The following is a 24,048-nucleotide window of genomic DNA, read 5'->3' as shown; positions in this document are numbered from 1 at the left end:
ATCCATCTGGTGGTGGTTCTGTCTACCCCACATTTTTCTATCTTGTCAAGTAGTAGGTTGTGATCTACTTTATCAAATGCCTTACTGAAGTCCAAGTAAATTATGTCCACAGCATTCCTCTGATCCACTAATTTTGTCACTTGGTCAAAGAATGCAATAAGATTTGTCTGGCATGATCTATTTTTGACAAACCCATGTTGGCTTTTAGTAATGACTTTGTTTGCCTCTAGGTGTTCGTTGATTCGTTGTTTGATTATCTTTTCCAGGATCTTCCCAGGTATTGAGGTCAGGCTGATAGGTCTGTAATTTCCTGGATCCATTTTTTTTCCTTTTTTGAGGATGGGAACTACATCAGTTCTTTTCCAGTCCTCTGGTAGTTCCCCTGTGTTCCAGGATCTTTGAAAAATATAGTTCAGTGGCTCCGATATCACATCTGCCAGTTCCTTGAGAACTCTGGGATGTAATCCATCTGGTCCTGGCGATTTGAACTCATCTAGGCTTCATTCCCTTTCATCACCATCTGATAACCATCACACCAATTTTCCTATTGCTACATTACAACCCTTTCATGTCCGTGCAATATATATATATTTCGATATATATATATCGAAATCACCAACATCCTCTGCACCAGCAAGCCACCCAAAAGCAACTTACCCAAAGAGGAACAGACAGCACTACGTAACCTGAAAGAAGACACCAGCATAATAATCCTACCAGCAGACAAGGGCAACGCCACGGTGGTTATGAACACATCTGACTACCAAACCAAATTAACCAACCTACTCCAAGACTCCACATACAAACCCCTAAATACAGATCCCACCACCTACCTGGAAAAAACCACCAGATCCAAAATAAAAGCCTCCCCCATTAGCGAAGAGATCCAGCAAAGAATCATTCCCAGAGAGAAATCATCCAGATGCCCCAAACTCTATGGTCTCCCCAAGATACACAAAGAAGGAACCCCACTCAGACCTATAGTCAGCTCCATAGGCTCACCTCTACAAAACCTAGCCAAATTTCTCGCCAAACAACTACAGCCCTATGCAGAATCCATCACCTCACACGTAAAAAACTCATTCCAGTTTATAGAGATCATAAAGAAACAAAACTTACAGCCCAGCGACCTACTAGTGAGCTTCGATGTCATATCCCTCTTCACCCAAGTGCCTATCAAAGAAGCCTTGACAGCTATTCAAAACAAATATAACCCCCCCAAACACATCTTAGATCTGACCAACCACTGCCTATCCAACACATACTTCATCTATAATGGACAAAAATACAAACAAACAGAAGGAGCACCCATGGGATCACCCCTCTCACCTGTCATTGCCAACCTCTACATGGAACACTTTGAAACCCAAGCTCTAGAAAAATCGGATCACAAACCCAAACTCTGGCTCAGATACGTAGACGACACCTTCATAATCTGGCCACATGGGAAAGAAAAACTGGACAACTTCCTCACACACCTCAACAGCCTACACCCCAAAATACAGTTCACCATGGAAACAGAAACTAACAACCAACTTCCCTTCCTGGATGTCTTAGTCTACAAGAAATCCAATGGCTCCCTAGGACACACCATCTACCAGAAGAAAACACACACAAACCGCTATCTGCACGCTCTCTCACACCACCACCCAGCACAGATCAACTCTGTAGCCAAGACACTCATCTCCAGAACAAAACGCTTAGCTGACGAACAACACCTAAAACCCGAACTACACACTCTCACCAATGTACTAACATCCAATGGATTCCATAGAAATAAGATTACAAACCTAATCCAAAAAGAAACCCCCACTAAAATCCAAGACAAAGAACAAGAAAACGGCAAAGCCCTCCTCCCATACATAAAAGGCACCACAGACAGAATCAGTAAGATCCTCCATAAACACAACATCAAAACAGCATTCTGCACAAACAGAAAAATATCCACCATCCTTAGAAACCCCAAAGATAAAATTGAATTAGAAAATCAAGGAGTATACGAAATCCCATGCACCACTTGTCCCACCACATACATTGGACAAACCAACAGAAGAATAAGTGCACGCATTGAAGAACATAAGAACTCAGCCAAAAAAGAGGAACCAACATCTTCCCTGGTCCAACACCTTAAAGCCACAGGACATGAAATTGATTTTAAAAATACCAGAACCATTGCCAAAAGTGAACATTTTAATAACAGAATAATCAGAGAAGCCATCGAGATAGAAAAACGCCCACACAGCATGAACAAGCGAGATGATACCTCCCGCCTACCAGCCATTTGGAAACCCGCCCTTATTGACAAACGACTCCCTAACACAAAAAATGATACCAGACCCACACTCACAAAAACCACACAGGATGTCACCACCACACATCCACGCAAAAAACAAACCCAAAGCCACACCGATGACGAGGCACGACCACAAACCAGAAGCCAGACCACAGCTGCATCATTAGCCACTTTAAACCCCTCCAATCCATACATGAAGCAAACTGACACCCTCCATGAAGACACGACACGACCACGAACACGAAGCCAGAAAATAGCAAGGCAGCCCAAAATCTTAAACCCCTCTGCAACTCAGACTAACCTGAGCACAACCAAACAGAACACTCCCCCAGCCAATCAGAGCACAGCCAAGCCCCTAACCATTCAGAACACACCTCCACCCAATCAGAACACAGCCAAGCTCCCACCCAATCAGTTCATACCCCCACTGGCAGTTAAAAGGAAGAAACAGCTAAGACCACACATTGCTGCTCAAAGCACGAAGCTGAAACACCAGCCTGAAGATGACGAATGGGACTTCGTCGAAACGTCGCCAAGACACTTCCAATTTTACGCGGGAGAAAACCCGAACAACCAAAGACCTACATACAAATACCCGCGAAAACCTCAGAAAACATATATATATATATATATATATATATATATATATATATATATATATATATTGTCAAAATAATGATCACCAAGAGAATATCTATCAAAAATAGAATTTAATCCACCAAGCTTTCGTCAAATACATTTGACATCGTCAGGGTTAAAAGGCAAACGCCGGGAGAAGTCTTATATACAGTTGTTTAATGCCTGTTTCCGGCTCCTGGAGCGTGTCATCGGCCCCAGCTGATCGAGTTGAGTCTCAAGCGCACGCCCCACATCAGCATCTATCCTCTTTCCATTGCTAATTTGCATTCTGTCATACGTTACTCCGTTAGCTGTTTCAGAGTTGGGGGTCAGGATCTTTTTGTCTCCCCTGCTCATAACTCCCCCACCATCCCACACACGGCTTCCCTTAGGGAGCGGGGGTGGGCAATTATTTAAATTGCTTCCAATATCCCTGCAAGCCCCAAGTCCACTTTGATCTTGTTTATCTATCCCTCGGGGTTGTAACGCAGGCTCATAGTCACCACCCATACTATTCCTCCTCCCCTCCTCCTTCCCGTGAGTTCTCCTAAATGATCTACTGTTCGTTTCCACGCTCTCTCCCTTGCGCACACTCAAGATGTTTTCTGCCATTGTCCCATTGTCAGTGCCTTGTTGTTCCGTCCATTGTCGGTAAGCACCATTCCCACTCATCCCCAATTCTCCATTCTCACTCCGTACGGGGCTCTTCCCCTTTAATTGCAGTCGCTGTTTCACTCCGCAGCTTTGTGTTGAGAATGTCAGAGGGGGGTGCCTTCCTCTGCTCGACTGCGACCGGGTTATCATAATGTGCCTGGTAGTATCCTCAAAGGGGGGTTCATCCTCGTTCTCATCGTCCTTGTTAGGCTTTATTATATTCCGTTTTCCTTCCGGTTCCTCAAGCCCCACTCCATCTCCATTCCGTCCCAAAAAGAGTCTGCTCCCGGCGGATCGTGGCAAACCTAGCCGCAGTTGTCCGCTGGAGTTAGTCTGTTGTCGATCCGGGAGGGAGGAGCTGTCAACAGAGGCTCCATTGGTGTAATTACGCAGGGAGGGGGGCCGGGTGGTATTTTGATTACAAGTTTTTTGATTGGGTCCCCCCCACATGTTAGTACGGTTGCTGGCACTCCACATTTTCAGTGCTTGGTGCGCTGCACACAAGTCTACGCGCCGATTGATGGACTCCGTTCCTGAAAACCATGCCTCTTTCAGTAGGCGACCTCCTTTTGTCGTGTCGTTGGCCAAGATTTGGGCATTCTCAAAGTCAAAGCAATGGTCGTATTCTGCTACATGGGCCCAAATCTGCGAATGTTGTTCTCCTCGTCTAATAGCCAACCTATGCTCATGTAGACGAGTCTTAAGTCTTTTTGAGGTCTCGCCTACATAATTACTCTGGCACCCCATGCAGTTGATCTTATAAACTGTAGCTGATCTCTCGGCGGTAGGGAGCTGGTCCTTGGGGCGCATCACTTTAGCTCGTAAGGTCTGGGTAGGTTTGTGGGCTACCTGTATATTGTGGGGTGCCAGAAGCCTGGCTGTGGCTTCTGACACATTACTAATGTACGGTAGAGACACCCGTACGGTTCGTGTCCGGGGTTCCTCTCTTTGCTGTCCGTTTCGGGGGTCTGATACCATACTGTGTCGCTTAATAAACCTTAGGGGGTACCCATTCATCCGGCATATGCGGAATAGATGTTTTCTTTCTTCTGCCTTAGACTCCATGGTGCTGCAGTGCGATTGCACCCGTTTAAACAAGGTCTTAATGCAGCTGGCTTTATGGGAGGCCGGATGGTTGCTATGGAAGTGGAGGATTCGGTCCGTATGGGTGGGCTTCCGATAGACCTTGGTGTTCAAAGTTCCATCTAAGGAACGTTGGACCAATACGTCCAAAAAGGCTATCGAGCCCCGGATCTCCTCCTCCACCGTATATATATCTTACACTAGAAAGGACAATGAGTTCGTCTGAATTCAATCATTAGCCTTCATCTCTCTTGCACAGAATCCTAATACAAGGGCTTCCATTGAGGCTATAATATTAAAATCATAGATCCACAGTGATATTGTGTCAGAGGTTTTAAGAACTGTGCAAATGTGCAGACAGGTAGATTACGTTTGTGTGTCAGAAAAGGCTAACCTTCATCCCAAAATCTTTGAACTATACGGTTTTATGATGAAATAAATTAGCATTGGCCTTGCAAAGAGTGGGGGGTTGCTATATAGTTGGGTGTAATAGTTTTCATTCAGAAATCTCATTTGATGCTCCATTACCTTTGAGATGTTTTGAGATAGAAAACTGGTGCTATTATCTTATATGATGCATTGATTGAAATCCCAGAGGCGCTGAGTGTTTTGGAGAAGGCCTTTATTAAGGTTAAGCCAACAATGTATTATATAAATTTTAAAAATACACAGAAATAAATGGTGACAACGTATAAGACATTTCGGATACACTGTCCACAATGCCCAACCAATGGCTTCAAATTTTGAGGTATAAAGAATAATAATAATAATAATAATAATAATAATAATAATAATAATAATAATAGTAGTAGTAAAGTTGGAAGGGACCTTGGAGGTCATCTAGTCCAACCCCCTGCTCGGGCAGGAAACCCTACACCATTTCGGACAAATGGCTGTCCAGTCTCTTCTTAAAAACTTCCAGTGTTGGAGCATTTACTGCTTCTGGAGGCAAGCTGTTCCACTGATTAATTGTTCTCACTGTCAGGAAGTTTCTCCTTAGTTCTAGGTTCCTTCTCTCCTTGATTAGTTTCCACCCGTTGCTTCTTGTCCTGCCTTCAGGTGCTTTGGAAAATAGCTTAATTCCCTCTTCTTTATGGCAGCCCCTGAGATATTGGAATACTGCTATCATGTCCCCCCTTGTCCTTCTCTTCGTTAAACTAGACATACCCAATTCTAGCAACCGTTCCTTATATGTTTTAGCCTCCAGTCCCCTAATCATCTTTGTTGCTCTTCTCTGTACTCTTTCTAGAGTCTCAACATCTTTTTTACATCGTGGTGACCAAAACTGGATGCAGTATTCCAAGTGTGGCCTTACCAAGGCATTGAAGAGTGGTATTAATACTTCACGTGATCTTGATTCTATCCCTCTGTTAATGCAGCCTAGCACTGTGTTGGCCTTTTTGGCAGCTGCAGCACACTGCTGGCTCATATTTAAGTGATTGTCTACTAGGACTCCGAGGTCCCTCTCACAGTTACTACTATTGAGCATGGTGCCACCTATGCTGTACTTGTGCATTTGGTTTTTCTTGCCTAAATGTAGAACCTTGCTTTTTTCACCATTGAATTTCATTTTGTTAGTTAGTGCCCAGTGTTCAAGTCTGTCCAGATCCTTCTGTATCTGAAGCCTGTCTTCTGGAGTGTTGGCTATTCCTGCCAGCTTGGTGTCATCTGCAAATTTGATGAGTTCCCCATCTATCCCTTCATCCAAGTCATTGATGAAGATGTTGAAGAGTACTGGGCCCAGAACAGAGCCCTGGGGCACCCCACTACACACTTCCCTCCATATAGATGCAGTTCCATTGAGGACCACTCGCTGAGTACGGCCGGTCAGCCAGCTACGGATCCATCTGGTGGTGGTTCTGTCTACCCCACATTTTTCTATCTTGTCAAGTAGTAGGTTGTGATCTACTTTATCAAATGCCTTACTGAAGTCCAAGTAAATTATGTCCACAGCATTCCTCTGATCCACTAATTTTGTCACTTGGTCAAAGAATGCAATAAGATTTGTCTGGCATGATCTATTTTTGACAAACCCATGTTGGCTTTTAGTAATGACTTTGTTTGCCTCTAGGTGTTCGTTGATTCGTTGTTTGATTATCTTTTCCAGGATCTTCCCAGGTATTGAGGTCAGGCTGATAGGTCTGTAATTCCCTGGATCAGCCAGATGACCTTACAAAAGGAATTTGACAAGTAGAAACTGGAAAACATGGCTTAAGTTTGGGAAAAGAAGAGTATGTTAGAAAGAAACTTAAACTGGCTTTACCTTAACTCTCTCTAGTATAAGAGGAAAGTAATAAAAGCATAGTTAAGCTTTCAAGATTAATGTCAACCTTTCAAGATAGAAGAGGTCAGGAAACAGGCTCCACAAGAAATACTAAAATCCTACTGTTTTGATAAAGGCTAGGATAACTGAAGCATGGTGACTCGGTTGCTTAATGATGCTGGAGATGGTCTCTGCTTCAGCAGTTCAAGCCCTAGCACTGTGTGGTGGAGTGAGCTCCCATTACTGTCCCAGCTTCTGCTCACGTTGCAGTTCAAAATCATGTTCTATGTGAGTAGATAAATGGATACCACTTCTGTGAGGAGACGTGTTCTGTGCAGGCAGTCAGATTCCTGCCTGCTCTGAACCTTCCTGGTTGCAGTGCATGTTTATTAGGGGGACTAGGATGATGCTGTAGGTAGGAAGAGCCACTCATCTTTCTTTCTGGTGCGAAGCTAGTTCGCCCTCTTGTGGCACACTGTGGTAAGCATGCAAGCGTGTACCTAAGAGAACTGGTAAACAGGCAGCCAAACTGCTACTCTGCAATAGTATTGTAGCCTCCTGGTTAATGTAACTACACCATATGATGATGATGATGACGACGACGACAACAACAATAGAATATTTTAAAATCTGACTCTCCTTTAAAATTGAATTTTGCTAATCATCACATTCCTTTTCAAGATTATCTCTGTGGTTTTTTTATATTTTTATACTATAATTATAAACTATATAGTTAGATATAAAATATACCACTATGTAAAACCTTCGTGAAATGCTACCTGCAACAATATTAAATTTCACTTAAATTATTTTACATAGAATGATGTCCAGACCGAATACATGCATCCTTTGCAGCTGATATTTTGCCTTCTAAGACAGGAAAAAAGTCTGCGTAGTAAGCCTTTTGGTTTTTAAGATATTTTTAAAAATGGTGCAGCTTATTGCTTCAGAAATTAAGCTAATCTTTTGCTCACAATATTTTCCCATGTCTAATAACTAAAAGTGAGCTATTAGAAGTGAGCTATTATTATAGCTGTGGTGGCGCAGTGGTTAGAATGCAGTATTGCAGGCTAATTCTGCCGATTGCCAGATTGAGTTTGATTCTCACCAGCTCAGGGTTGACCCAGGTTTCTGTCCTTCTAAGGACAGTAAAATGAAGACCCAGATTGTTGGGGGCAATATGCTGACTCTGTAAACCCCTGAGAGAGGGCTGTAAAGCACTGTGAAGCAGTATATAAGTCTAAGTGCTATTGCTATTAGCAGATAGATAGATAGGTAGGTATGCGGGTGGACGGACAGACGGATAGATGGATAAAGACAGATAGACATGGTTTTAAAATACTATGCGTGTAATTTACTCTGTATTAAACAAATTACAAAATAAATACTTCAGATTTGAAAACAAACTGCTGTTGCTACAGTCTGTTAGAATTTAATTGAATATAATTGCTTGCCCATAGATGTCTGGAATACCTGAATTCAATATTTATTTGAATACACAAGTAAAATGATTATATTAATCTGAAATTACCAATGACTCTGATGACTACTTTGATACTGAACACTTTACTTCATGCTATCTTTTTGGTTGAAGAACTGCAATTACTGCCATAATATAGCAGGGACTGATAAATCATTGAAAGCATCATGCAGATATGACCAAGCTCACTAGTATAAATAGAATTTGGGGGGAGGAAGGGGAGAAGATTCAAATCACTCATAATTATCTGGGAGAAACATTTGTAATCTATGTTGTGACATATATAAAGGGCATTTGATTAAATTGCTCTGTCTCAGAAAATGTGGAGAGTTACTGTGATAGAACAACAAATTATATAGTTTATTTAGTGATGTTATCACTTCAATGGCCTTTCTTCCCATGATTATGGTGGTAGCAATATCTTTAATAAGAGTATTTTTATTAATTTATCTCAGCCTCCTTTTCCAATTTTGTCATTCAACAGTAGAACTAGAAAGAGATTTATAGAACAAGTAAGACTTGCAAATTTTCTGCTGTTATTAGGTTAAAAGGTTCTATCTGAAGTCAAATGTGACAAGGAATATTTAAATAGAAATGACATGTTTGACTTCATCTTGGATAATGAACTTTTTTTATAGGGGAATAATAGGGCTGTTTCAATTTAAATACAGACTCAAGAAAAGAATAGAATGTGATTGGAAAATTGGTTTTCAGCGAAGTTATTTTGAAGGAAGACAGTATATTGTTGGGAAAAAGTGCTATATGAATCACTTTTTTATTACGTTCTTATGATATACAAACTCTATCTATAGTAGGATTGAAAATATTCAGCAAAATGTTGGCAAAAGATGTGTGTGATACATTCCTAAGGAAGATACAAGATGGAACCTAAACATTTTCCATAGGTTGAAATAGTGATTTAAAATTTCCTGGATATGAAGTTTGCTCAAATTTTAATGCCAGCCCACAGGTTTCTGTATTAGAAACATGCTTTGAATAAGGTTGGATTTTAGATTATTAATTAATTTTATTTCATAAGATTGAAGAGATTGTTATATAGGTAGTCCTCAACTTAAAATAGTTCATTTGGTGACTATTCAAAGTTACAACAGCACTGAAAAAAGTGACTTATGAACGTTTTTCACATTTATAACCATTGCAACATCCCCACAGTCACATGATCACAAATCAGATGCTCGGCAACTGACTCATATTTATAACGGCTGCAGTGTCCTGTGGTCACATGATCACCGTTTATGACCTTCTGACAAGCAAAGTCAATGGGGAAGCCAGATTCTCTTAACAACTGTGTTATTAGTTTAATAACTGCGGTAATTTACTTAACAACTGTGGCAAGAAAGGTCGTAAAATGGAGCAAAACTCTCTTAACATCAATCCCACTTGCTTAGCAACAGAAATTTTGGGCTCAGTTGTGTTCATAAGTTGAAGACTACCTGTACTACTATTTTATTTTCTCTTTGAGACTTCATGAGGGATTCATAAATGGATTTCATTTTACAATAAATATGTTGCTTTAAAATTCAATTTTTGTAATAAATACTACTGTTTACATATATTGAGCTAATAAAAGGAATTTAATGTAACCATTTTAGTCTTTTAAAAAAACATTATATGGGCATGATATATATCATGCCCATATTTAAATTTAATGACTTATTTGCTTTGGTATCATGTGTATTACTGTATGTAGCAGAATGATCCGTTATTAATGAAGTTAAATATATGATACAATTATGTTCAGTAAAACTTACTCAGAAACAGACACAAAACTGCAGTGTACATTTAAGAATAGCTGAATATATTTTATGGTCAACTAAGAAATTATGTGTATGCCCAGTGAAGATACATCCCAAGTGGTTGTTTTAAATTTGTAACTTACAGTTCTGATTAATTGGCTTGGGTTCCCTATGTCAAATCCATTTATTTTCTTTCTACAAAGCTGTATGTGTTGACATGCATGCTGGCAGGTTTTGACTGGCATTTATTTGGTTGTAGATCTCATTCCATTGTGACATGAGGTAGAAGGCATTTATGTATAATACATTTCCTTTCTGATATTTCCCAGATTGGGATTTAGGAATAAAACAAGGTGTCTGTTCTCTTCACATGATTGCCAGTATATAAGAAATTATTTTTGAATCATATTAATAATAAAGCCTAGCAACACTGTGCCTCATGTTCCTCAATATCATTTTTGTCACATTCTTGACTTGCAAAGTAATTTATTCAATCAGTTTTGAACTATGTTGTCACTTGCCTCCAAAGTCACAGTCCTATGTGTTATTCCATATTAATTCCCATTGAATTCCTCAGAAAATATGTGTATATAAAGGTATGCTGGATAGGCACTTGAATGTGTTAAGTTAGCTAGATATTTTTTCCTTTAGCATGTAATGCTGTTATCTTTCTAGAATTGGGTGAGTAAAGCAGAAAAGCAGACCTTACTTTCAGATACTCTTGACCTGTCAGAACTCTTCCATCCAGATACCTTTCTGAATGCCTTAAGGCAAGAGACTGCAAGGTAGGTGAATTGACAGTTGTTGCATGTCATTTATGAGTCTCTCAATACTACTGCTTCATTCATTCTATAATTTTCTCACCTTCATGGTCTATAGAAGACTACATTATAGGAGTGTCTTCTGTAGGAAGTCCAATTGGTCTAATTTTTGCTGTTCTTTACTTAAGCTTTTCATCTACTTCCATAAAATGTGTTTTGCTGCTAATACTGTTTGGTTTTATTGTCCTCTGTAATCTGTTCTACTGATGTTTATCTTATTTCATTATTTTTGTTTTAAATATTGATTCCTTTTTAATGAAAAAGAAGCATAGATTTTTCCTAAAATGAATCAGATCTAGTTAATTTGTTAACTTGATAACAAATGCAATTCTTAAGGAAAGAGGTTTTTTATATCTGCAGCTCAACATTCATTCCTAATAACAAGGTAGTCTTTCTAGAAGTAGATATAGTGTCACAAAGTATTGTGTACAAGCAAAATTCTGTCCTAAAAATGCTAAAAGATTCTGATTTCTAGCATTAGTGCAAACATTTTTAAAAAACTAAGAATGGCATCCAAAGAACTATTAATGGAATGATTTGGGTGATGCTAAATATAAGAAACACTCTTACAGGAATGTAACAACAACCATTTGGTTTGGGGGATAAACATGAAACATAATTTAGCTGTTCAAACTAAAAAGGGCACTCTAGGGAAAAAAACTACTTACACTAGAAAATGATTTCTACTTATTCATAAACAGTTCACATACTTAGTTAGGGTAAAATAATATTATTAGACAGTGTAGCATCTTATTTTCATTATTCCAAATGTTATATTATTTTATGGAATGCTGCACTTTCTTTTAGCAGTGGGATGGATTGTTTTAGGAAATCTGGTTCACTTAATCAGCAGCTGTGTCTTATCTTTTAATGTATGGAGATTTCATGTGAAATAAAGTATATTTTCATTTTATTATTCTGTTCCAGAGTAATGACTTGTTCTGTGGATAGTCTAAAATTTACAGCATCCTGGAAAGGTCAAATAAGAGAAGCAAAGCTCCAAGTTCAGGTGATCAACCCACTGAAATTATATTTGCTGAACTTTCTGTGGGCTTATGGATCTATAAATAAATTAAATATAGTCAAATGTTTATTCTTTTGTTTCATTAAATGCATAACTCACCCCATTTCAACCTCAAAGAGAACCTCAGAATATTAATTATATGATAATCTGTTACCTGTTAATATAAGTATATATTAATTATCCTGCTGTTTGCTATTCTATTCACCCTGCTCCTTCTCTTACATAAGAATCAGTGATGTCTTAAAGTTGTCCTATGTTGTACACTTTCTGAAGACAAATGGTCAAAAGTTTAGTGAAGAAGGAGTTCTCTGTAAAATATCGCAAACATCTTGTTTTTTCCAAGTCATGCTTTGCTTTTTTAAAAAAAAGTCTGACCAAGGAAATAATTGGCGTATGGGGAGTTTTCTAAAAAGTGAGCAATTTCCAATAGCAACATTTCCAGTTTAGCTATCAGGGATAAAGTTATTTAAAAGGTGTTTAAAGAGAAGATTTTTTTTTTCTCTTTATCTCTGGCTGGTAATAGAAATTGATGAAGTTTGTACTTTATTATACAGCTATATAATTTATCCTGCTGAACACAATGAACAAATAGACCAAAATAGTTTTGGCCTACATTTTGCAAATCAGTTCTTCAATTAAAATTCTTCTTTTACTTTATTGAATATTGAATCCTCAATACCAAAAGAAGCTTGTAAAAGATTTGCAAAAATATAGAAATTAATGTTTCGGTCATTAGATTTCAAATTCAACATTACTGTTGACCTTTAAAGGTCTGCTGTCATTTCTGGAAGAAGAGTTGAAATGTATGTGCATATTAAAGTAGGCACACACTGAACCAAGTTTACAGCTTGGCCCAGAGATATTAACATCCTTGAAATGGTTGATTAATTCAACCAATAGCCTCAAGACCTGATTACGAGAATAATTTCTTCCTGAAATGACAGTGATGAATTTTTTGATTCAGAATCAATTTGTATATAATTAAATCTTATTTAATAACATTTAGAATTGCTTGTAAAGAAACAGTTACCCGACAATGCATGTGAAAATGCATTCTTTGATTTATTAACATAAACTCGTGCCTCTTGTGATATCTTTTAACCCATTTGGAAATTGAGGAGGAAATGCTGTGAAGAATATTTTTAAAGTATTATAAATTCAGAGTTTAGGGGCCAAGTAAGAAGAAATAAAGTCTAGATACTCAATTTTGTCAAGCTCAGAAACAGTGTTTAATTGTGGATTTAAATACACATAATGTTTAAAATATGGATCTGTGCATCCTAAAGAAAAATGCAGTTGGAACCTGTGAGGCAGCGGTTCTCAACCTATGGGTCGTGACCCCATTTGGGGTCGATCGACCATTTTTCGGGGGTCGCCAAAGGCGGCGATCCGCCATTTTCTCCCCTCCGGGGGCGGCGCCGCGCATGCGCGCCGTGCATGGGGGCGGCCCCACACATGCGCACCGCACATGCGGGCGGCCCCGTGCATGGGGCGCACATGGGGTGCCCCGCGCATGTGTGCCGCGCCGTGCATGCGCATAACATTTGTGTGACGGGGGTCGCTGTCACACAAACGTTGAGAACCGCTGCTGTGAGGACTCAGAGTTTTTCTATAATATATCATACATTCGTTTGAAATAATATGAAATCTTATATAGCTGCATTCCTACTTCTAATATAATAATAGTTTATACTTTCTATAGATCCATGGTTATATTCAATAATCAAGTACTGTCTAATTCAGGGGTCTCCAAACTTGGCAACTTTTAGACTTGTGGACTTCAACTCCCAGAATTTCTCAGCCAGCTTTGCTTAAAGTCTTAAAGTTGCCAAGTTTGGAGACCCCTGGTCTAAATTATGGGAATAAGTTGCTAGATAGTAATATTATAGGATTTTTTTTCCTTGTTTTGATGTCCACCTGCCTCTGCATATAGTTAGTCTAGAATGTGCAAGTTTCATGTTTACTATGAAGTAGATAGCAGATTTTTTTTTTACTACAAATTAGATTAGGCTCCTGCATCTGTGTTCGCTTCTATTATTCCATGCTAATGTCTAAGGAGACATTAGCCCAGGAAAATCTGTTCATCACTTGTCCCAGCAAAAAGCAGAAGACAGCTATCATACCAAGCCTTGAATTAAAACGAAAATATCAAGGGATCTGCCCCTAAGATTGTGAGAAAAACAAATCTTATGTTCAGAATATGTTTGGGATTAGTATAGAATGATGTTATAGTCAATGTTATCATTAAATCCTGCAGAACCAATTTTTTCACTAAATCTAAAAGTTAAGCAATTTGCCTTGAAGTATATTACTATTAAGATTAGTTCCTAAAATCAAAATTCGAAAACATGTTTCTTATTGCACTATGATCCCAACAGAAGAAATAAAGTGGGCAGGATTTCTTTCAAGGCTTTGCTTTTTCATGGAGTTAAAAATCCCTTTATTTAGCCTGTTGCTTGCTTTTGACAAAAAGAGAGAGAGAGAGAGAAGAAAAAACTTTATTGACCTACACAAACTATTCTTTGAAAGTTGTCAAACTTTTTAAAAGATGCCATATCTGTTCTGGGATTTATTTCTTCCCTTTCTCGGGCATTGTTAAAGTGTTTATGTGAGTCTTACTGCTCTGTTCTATAATTCTAATATATTGATATCTGCTACTGACCTAAGTACCAATGTAAATAATATTTTTCTCTACTAAAATAAAGAATACAATTGGAAACTATAAGAAATATATTAAAAAGCATAGTTTTCAAGCAACAATATCCTTGCCTCTTTGGTAATAATCTTCTATAGATATTGTACTAGAGCCATCCAGAGAGCTGGATTTTAACTGATATCAAAATACAATATAGTCACTGCTAGTGGTGGGATTCAGCCAGTTCACACCAGTTTGGCGGAACCGGTAGCTAATTTTTTGTTGCTCAGGCCTAGAATGGACTTCCGGAAGTGGTATCCACACAGAGAATGGGTTGTTCACATATTTGAATCCCATCACTGGTCACTGCTCACATTTTAGCCAAATTGAATATTTTGTGTTTCCATGACAGATCAGTGGCCTTCAATTGGAAGGCTGTAGTTTTGATGGAAATCGACTTTCTGAAAACCAACATGACTCATCCAGTGTTTCAACTGTTCTGCCTTGTTATATGGCCTGGATTCCTCAGGTACTTCATTTTTAAGGGCTCAAAATAAGCTTGTAATTAAAAAAAAATCAGTAGTAGGTTTTCAGTAGATATCTGAACTTTTTTGAAAAGATCAAGTACTTTGTAGCTTAATAACTTTATTCTTTGTAGGATTACAACTGGAACAGCACAATTGAATTAGTGGACTTGTAAAAGAGACATATGGAAAGTTCATGTTTTCTTAAAATAAAACCGGATAATCCCAATTCATAGTCAACTGATTTAGCTAACAAAGGCTTTTCAAGAAAATAGCCAATTTTAAGGTATTTTGTGTAAATGTTTTGCTCATATTCAAATTATCATATGGCCTTTTCTGGTGGATTTGCACCTGTGAAACTAGCCTGAACTAGCAAACCAGTTTGGCCTAATGGTTAAGGCACCAGGCTAGAAATCAGGAGACTGTGTGTTCTATACCCCCTTTATGCATGAAAACCAGTGGGTTGACTTTGAGCCAGTTACTCTCTGTCAGCCCATCATGTCCTGACTGGGAGAATAAGCCAGTCGTTCAGTTTCTTTTGCAACAAATGGATCAAAACTTGGTTGATTAAAAAACCCCTGGAGAAAAACAGAACTAGCCTGAAATAAATGTATGCATATTGAAATCATTCTGACAAAATCCTAAAAATGTTAGTGATATCCCTGCTACTGTGAAGATTGTAAATAACCTTTCTCAGAATAACTTTATGTGCAAATAATCCACAACATAGAAGAGCAACAAACTAGTTTATAGCCTCTATAAACTAGAGGCTAACACATATGAAGAATGGTTGCAGGACTTGGGTTTGGCTAGTCTAAAGAAAAAAAGAAATAGGGGTGACATGATAGCAGTGAGCCAGCAGTGTGCAGCAGCAGCCAAAAAAGCTAATACAGTCCTGGGTTGTATAAACAGAGGCATAGAATCAAGATCATGCAATATTAGTACAGCTTTATAAAACCCTAGTAAGACCACACCTGGAATACTGCAACCAATTTTGGTCACCCTACTACAAAAAAGATGTTGAGACCTTGGAGAGAGTTCAGAGAAGAGCAACTAAGATGATCAAAGCCTGGAGACTAAAACTTATGAAGAACGGCTGTAGGACTTGGGTTTGGCTAGTCTAAAGAAAAGAAGAAATAGGGGTGACATGATAGCAGTATTCCAGTATTTGAGGTGCTGCCACAAAGAAGAGGAGGTCACGTTATTCACCAAAGCACCAGAGGGCAGAACAAGAAACAATGGTTGGAAACTGATCAAAGAGAGAAACAACCTGGAATTAAGGAGAAAGTTCCTAACAGTGAGGACAAGTGGAACAGCTTGCCTTCAGAAATCGTGAGCACTCCATCACTGGAGGTTTTTAAGAAGAGACTGGACAGTCACTTGTCTGAAATGGTATAGGTTCTCCTGCTTCAGCAGGGGGCTGGAGTAGAAGACCTCCAAGGTCTCTTCCAACTCTATTCTATTATAGTGGCAAATATCTGTAGCTTGGGTATAGGATGAGGCTGAAGGTTCATTCTCCAAGCTGGTGGGTTGGTTTCCAAACATTTCGTTACCAAGCTAGGGTAACATCTTCAGCGGCATTTAAGGGGTTTTCTGTCTGAATAGGGAGTTGGACTAGAAGACCTCCAAGGTCTCTTCCAACTCTGTTACTTTCAGAAGTAGATTATCTTTTTCTGTCTGCTACTAACATAGCATGAGTGCACATGGGATAAGGTGGATTGAGCCCCATTAGTTTCCATCAGAAGGATCTTTGAATTCTTTCTTCATAAACCTTCTGTGCCCTCCCAAAACTGTGGGAAGAGCTGATTCAACAATGCCACCAGCTACTTTTTTCCAGAAAAATTCTTTTCTGCGATTGTTTACTCAGAAAGAGGCAAGTGGCAATCTTCCTTCATTCAGATTCTGATGAGATGGAAAGTCTGGTCATTTTGTTCAGAATGACAGTCATTGATTCCTTAAGAATGCAAGTTCATAAAGAGAGAAGAAAAAGAGACCACACTAGAATGTAGTCGAAAAAATCAAACAGGGAAAGAAAAAAAGGAAGGGATAAGTAATTGTTTCTGAAAAGATTGATGATGGTCACTTCTTTCATAAAAACAAGTAGAACAAATTCTTAAATGTGTCAAACTCAACATACCTGGGCAAGATCTATGAAGCAAGAACTACAGAGATTTCAGGAAGGTATATTTAATACATGTCTTGGGTAACCATAGAATCCTGGAAGCACGTAGGAGGATTTTCCTATTCTTATTTATACTGAGTTAATTAAGGTCAAGTCTCTTTGGAAGAGTTTTCCCTTTATTTTTACTCTTAAAATCGAACTAAGAAGAAATAAATAAAGCAAAAAAGCTGAAATTGAAAGAAAGGGAGCAATACATTAATTAATATTGATTTTTTAAGATGCTCTTTTTAAGACTTCTGGCCACCTCAGCTAAGTTGTTTATGGGATAAGCTATCAGCTGACTTATCCTCTGTCTTTTGATACAGTGTTTAGGTCTACTCTCCTTCCTTTCCCACAGTCTCTCACATCAACACCTCCTTTCTTAGCCATAAAAGTAAATTGAATCTATACCACATCTAGTTCTATTGGTCCCCAACCTGGGTTTGAATCTATACCACATCAAACTCTCCAACCTGAGTTCCTGGGGGGTTTTGTTTTCTAATCTGGCTTTCACCAGCCCTGACAAAGAGCTCAAACAATAACAGAGAAAAATAGCAAGTGCAAAATGGAGCCTTTCCTTAGAACTCTTTCCCCACTTCTCCAGATACACATTCCATCAAACATATACTAACATTTCTACACTGAAAAATGTATGAAGAATTCCATACATTTAATTTAGCAAAGAAAATTGCCCAGACAATAGAAATCGTTTATTATATAAAACATCGGCATAAAAAATAACTTTTTACTGATCCAGTTCTATAAAATATTCACATATTCACATTAGCCTCCAGAATAAGCATAACTACTGCTGCCAAGTTGTCAGAGTGACAAACGAACAAATACTGTTAGACTACAGTTCAGCAATTTGTCTACCTATGAAAACTAAGTTTTGTATGCATATTTCCTACAATTCTAATTTTTAGTTTTCTGGGATTAATGACATAGTTCTCATTATTAGCTACATTTCTTGGGCTTGTGTGAATTGAATCCTATATGGAGAGGTATTTGTTTAATATTTATGTGCTGCAGTCATTTGCAAAAATATGTGGTTTTAAAAAGGGTTCCGAACACACAGCTCAGGTGAAGTAAAGTTTATTACAACATAAAAAAAATAAAATTATGATATATTAAAAAGACCACATATGAAAACATACAGAGGAAATGACAAAAAATCAGACTGCATAGTTTATTATATAAAGTAAATTAAATTTTTGAACTGGTTGCCATTTTCTTCTAAACCTTTACTTGTGTGTGCATGACCTTTGACCATTCCTAAGTACAATAACATTTTTCTCTGGAAAAAAGTAATGAAATTAATAATGTATATTTTGATTGGCCTATAGGGCCAAACCTTTGGCCCCCTCTTGTAATATCGTAGAAAAAGAAAAGCTCATTCACACTGACACAGGAAAGAGATCAGTCTTCAGGCCATTTCACGGCTGACACCAACCAGATATTTTGAGAGAGAGCATGAAGATAGAGATATTTTGAAACTGAGGATAGTGGTGGGAAAGCCTTGCCTGCAAGTAATTTCAAGATAGCATTCTGTAAATCATAGTACAAGCAGCAGGATATCCTCTGATTATCTTATCCTGATCTGCATGAGGATAGGGAATTTACCAAGCACTCTGGTCTGAAGTTATTTTGGACCTTATAAGATGAAAGCAAAGTATTGATGCTTGCTCAGTAGCTAATAGGCAGCCCTGCCGTTTCTTCCATGCAGTGAGTATTAGGTAGTTTGAACCTCCAGTTCCGCACTAGATGCAGTTTCAGGATCACTCCTCAACCCCATCCCAAGTTCATTTTAGAAACCTGGCATGAGATTATAGACAGAGTTGTGCGTTATTTCATGTCTTTGACTACTAAGCCTGTTTATTCAGAATTGAAATGATCACAATGACCATTTCTAATTTCTAATCCTAGGACAATACTATCACATTTTCTCAGAATTAAATTCCATGCAGTTAGGAGAAGTATCTGAAAGCTTTATATGTTTGTATGTGTGTGCGTATGTGTGAATGAGAATGACTGCAACCATATCATCTAATTCAAAGGGTTGATTCTTTGTTGACAGAATGCTTATGGGCCATATTCCCCTGAAGAGTGCATCTCTTTGCCTGTTTACACTAGTGCTGAAAGGGATTGTGTGGTGACAAATATCGATGTCCCATGTGGAGGGAATCAAGATCAATGGATCCAGTGCGGAGCTGCTTTATTTCTCAAAAATCAGTAAGAAGAAGCTGCTCCTAGCCATCAAGTTTGATTACTGTTGTCTAAAAAATAGTTTATGTTTTCTGTGATAATTTAAAACTAAAATGTGAGAAATCTTGGACTTTATAAAGAACAGTACTTTATAAATAGTACACTGTGGATTTACAATATAACTAAAAAATTAATTAACATTTATTTTTCAGTAGACAAGCTGAGAAAACTAGCTGAAAACTTACATAGTCACCTGCGTTTTTTTTCACTAGAGTTTGAATAGTTCAGTGAATTATTCCCACCATTTGGTACTGTACAGTCTCCATACATTTTGTGTGTACGTTCACTATTAAAATGATTGGACACTGTAAAGTACTACTGTGAGAGATTGCTCCTATCAACTTGGCAAATTTATTATCTGTCCTTTATGTAATGTAAACATCCAAACATCTGTATAAAATCTTAAGGTTGTAGTACTTTGTATTTCTAGGTACATTTCTCTCTATGTATTTTTTCTCTCAGCTTTTACTACATGTATTTTTTTTTTCATTTTATTGTTTTTTTTATTGTTCATTTTTTTTCCAACTTCCAGATTTTCATTCCACTTCAGGTTGTACTTTTAAAGGACATAATTTTTAGAATTGAAAAGAGAAGGGCTCCTGCTATTAAATAAAAGTAAATTATACTGAAATATATTTATGAAATATGTATAATTTTCATTGTTCTTATTAAATAATTTCTAGTTTTTTCAAAATCATTTTGCCTGTGTGTTACTTTTGAATAAGCTGAATCAGTTTTCTGTGTATTAAAATTGTTCTGGTTTCCTATATAAAAGAACCAAAGTCCTGCTTTAGGCATGAAAGCTGGATATGTGACTTTGGGCCAATCACTCTCTTTCAGCTCAATCCACTTCACTGGATGGTTATTGGGAAAAGAGGAGAAGGAAGTATAAAGTATATTGGCTGCCTTGCGTTATTTATAAAAATAATAAAGGTGGGATAAAAATCTAATAAATAGAGAGTGATTATAGGGTAGAGCTGATTTATACTGAATTCCAAGAGAAGTTTAAATAATGTAAGTAACAAAATTAATGACAATAATTTTATATATTAAAATAAACATCTCTATTTGTTTTACAAGCAATGTTTGTATGCCTCATTTGGGAAGCAGGACAGTAATGAAAGATCTGCAACTGATTACAGTGTATAATCTGTCTTCCAAATTGAGGAAATAAACATTTTAGACTTGTTAGATTTTTTTTTAATCTTGCTTTTTTGTTTTTATAAATAACTCAAGGCAACAAATATACATAATACTCCTTCCTCTTCCTGTTTTCCTAACAACAACTCTGTTCAATGAGTTGGGCTGAGAGAGAGTGACTGACTCAAAGTCACTCAGCCAGCTTTCACTTCTTTAAATTCATTTCATAGAGCCTCTGGTTGCCTATCCATGAAGAACTTAAAAATAATCTCCAACATCCTTCTTGGAAATGGTGTATAGATGATCAAAATCATATTGTGGTTGTCTTTCCAGAAGAGCACAGTTTATCTCTACTGCAATTAGATTGTTTGCAGCTAAAGCCCAAGCACACCTGCTATATGAGACTCAATTGAGACCATAAAACAGCATGATTATCTTAGAAAGAATTCAAACAAAATCTCTAAGAAACATTTTCCATGTTATCTGTTTTGTTCTCAATACTGTATTTCAACAGGAAGTAAGAGTTGGTAAAATTGAATCTAATATCTGGATAAATAACCTTACCTATTGATTAAAATTATTGCACAACCATAGTGGTTTGACCTACCTAATATTGGCAAATAATTTCAAATCTTCTTGGGAAATAGTTATTTAAATTTTTTTTTTTTGATCCTCCAGTGATTCTATTTTAACCTTAGATTCAGATCAACCTAGATCAGTACTAAGACAAAGAATCTTAAATGTAAAAGGCCAAATAGAAACTGCTGATTTTTCTCATAATAATAACCACATCTTATCACCTATAGCAGCTTCATATTCATATTGTACTATAGTCCCCAAATTCAGAAGAGCCTCATCTCTAGCTTGATTTAATGCCCTCCCTACAGCTGTTTTGGAAGGGAAATTTCTTTTTCTTGAAGAGAGGGACCACATTTCTCCACCATCTCCTTAGTTTTCCAGTAGGTCCCAACAGCTCTTCAAGCCAGACTTTCAGAATTCTAGAGTATATTTCAGCATATACTAGGGATTGAAGGCATTCAAATTTGCTAGAAGATTCTTTATCATCTTTACTGACCTGTCGTCTTCCTATTGAGTTTGTTCCCAAACTGTGCTATTCAAGTCACTGTATTCTTTAGATGGAAGAACATAGGCAAACTAGGAACTGAGTTCCCAAGTTTTTGTTGGTCATCTGACTGGATTAAGCAGTTTACTAATTACTTTTTCAGGATGGCTCAGCCAACTAAACATCTTTGCATTTAAGGATTCTTCCATAGTATCTTTCTTATTATATTTTATTTTATTAAAACCAGTGTTTCTAAAATCCATGATTTGTGCTTAACTGCTTTTTTTAAACAGTGCTTTTTGCTAAAATTAACTCTAACAAAATGTAATCTCCTGAACCCAAAGCTCCCATCACTGTAATGATCAACTCCTGTCTATTAGTAAGAAGCAAATCCAACATAGAAGATCCCTTTGTGCTCATGTCAGTCTTTTGAAAGAGAAAATGTATTACTAATATATGATTTTGCCCCCAACCTGTGTATTTTGAATTAAAATATTTCAAAGTTGAACTTCTATTTTGAATACACAATGCCTCATATTTGTTTGTTTTTTTTTGTTTATATAACTGTGTTTGATATTTGTAATTCTGTTTTTGGGGGGAAAGGGGAGACATTTGGTACTCAAAATGGGTTGTTACAGTCCTTCTGGTAGAGTCACAGATGCTGTGGAAGTCTTGATCCACTGCTTGTAGACTGTGAGAGTCTGGATGGAAACTAAAACCTAGTAAGTAGAGATGATATAGAGACTACCTACTTCTACACTGATTATTACTTTAGATGGGGAGTCCAGGACCTGAATCTCCTCCTAGACTTACAATTACTACTGAAAGTATAGATGGAAACTGAAAGTCACAATAAAAAATGATTTGTTTTCAACCAGAAACTTCAAAATGATCCAAACAGAATGACTCATGTTCAAAGCAGTATCTCAAGTACTACCAAAGCATCTCAACTTAAGAAAAAAAAGAGGAATAATGAGAAAGATAAACCATATAAGGTAAAATAATTTAAACATGGGGCGCAACTTTGTAGGATGAGTTTAAAATTGGGTTTTGAATCTAAATGTTTAAAGGGCACATGATGATTTCTATATTTAATCTGACTTCATAGAATGACATAACTTTCAGGGGAAATGGCTGTAGTGCATATTAGCATTAGCGATCAGAGGAAATGTGATGAATCTTCTTAAAAGTGAATTTAAATTACCAAATAAAAAGTTAAAATCCAAGATCATAAATATCTCCTGTTCCCACTCATAGCCAGCTGGAAAGTGGAACTGACGTGTCTCAGAAATGAGAAGCTTCACTTAAAGTGAAAAACAATCAAACAACTTATGCTTAGTATCTAAAAGGTGTCAGAGAAAATCAGTGGGAACATGAATGGAAGCGTACTAGTTCAAAATTAACTATCCTTTAGGGATGAGGCTGAAAATGTCACCAAAAGTAGCTGAAAAAACACCCAAGCAAGATTTTACATTCCTTTTGGTAGGAAAGAAAATAAATGTTGGGTAAAAGCCGCCCAGAGTCATTTTATAGGGGAGATGGGCGGCATAACATTTTATAAATAAATGTATAAATTAAATAAATATAGTAAATAAAATAAAAATTAAGAAATGATATTCTCCAAATGCAACCTGTAACTTCACTATCATTTCTTTCTTGCATGTGTAATCCCCCAAAAGATCTTAAATGTGTACACAGATTAACCTTTATTTTATCCTCAAAACAGCAACAAAAGAAGTTATGGATTGAGAAGAAGTTATGGCTGAACATTTTGACTCTAATGAAGATCTGAATTTGGTTTCTCTAGCCATACTTCTACAATGGCTTAGTGATCAAGCTATTCAGGACAAGACAAATTGAGTGTCTGGAAATTAGGAGAATTAAAGAAGGGCATGAAAGAAAGATAATTGCAAAGAAGTTGAATGTACTCTTTTTTTCCTTATCCTAAACTGAAATTCAAGATCTACATCCAACTTTCAAGAACATAATCTAAAGAATAAAGAGACACAAATTAATATATTCCTGTTGGAGAATCATTAGAAAATTTCTATATGAAACTGCTGGTTTTTTACTTTTACATTGGTCACTTTAATACAGGTAGTCCTTGATTTACAATCACAATTGGGACCAGAATTTCAGTCATTGAGTGAAGTGGCCATTAAGTAAGATAACCACATGACCACTTAACTCAACGATTGCAATCCCAGTTCTCCCAGTTGTGGTAGTTAAGTGGATCATTAAGAATGAGCAGTCTGCCAAAGGAAAGC

The 24,048-nt window shown here is 37.4% G+C and overlaps 1 protein-coding gene across 5 annotated transcripts in view; it reads left to right on the top strand.

Moving 5' to 3' along the window:
- Nucleotides 1-22,295, top strand: part of DYNC2H1 (dynein cytoplasmic 2 heavy chain 1) — a 163,479-nt gene extending 141,184 nt beyond the window's left edge. For 4 of the 5 annotated variants that reach the window (XM_039356267.1, XM_039356271.1, XM_039356270.1 and 1 more), the window contains 4 exons: nucleotides 10,824-10,933; nucleotides 11,897-11,978; nucleotides 15,041-15,157; nucleotides 19,391-19,549. In XM_039356267.1, coding sequence (XP_039212201.1) covers nucleotides 10,824-10,933; nucleotides 11,897-11,978; nucleotides 15,041-15,157; nucleotides 19,391-19,549 — 468 coding nt within the window. Of the gene's footprint in view, nucleotides 1-10,823; nucleotides 10,934-11,896; nucleotides 11,979-15,040; nucleotides 15,158-19,390 lie in introns of all 5 variants that reach the window. The other variant, XM_039356269.1, reaches the window with a different exon arrangement.
- Nucleotides 22,296-24,048: the final 1,753 nt, after the last annotated feature.

Source organism: Crotalus tigris, unplaced genomic scaffold (assembly GCF_016545835.1).
Source record: "Crotalus tigris isolate CLP2741 ecotype Arizona unplaced genomic scaffold, ASM1654583v1 scf7180000018809.685583, whole genome shotgun sequence".
Taxonomy (NCBI): Eukaryota; Metazoa; Chordata; class Lepidosauria; order Squamata; family Viperidae; genus Crotalus; species Crotalus tigris.
The sequence above is the reverse complement of the archived record's forward strand: the minus strand, read 5'-3'. Positions and strand labels throughout refer to the sequence as shown.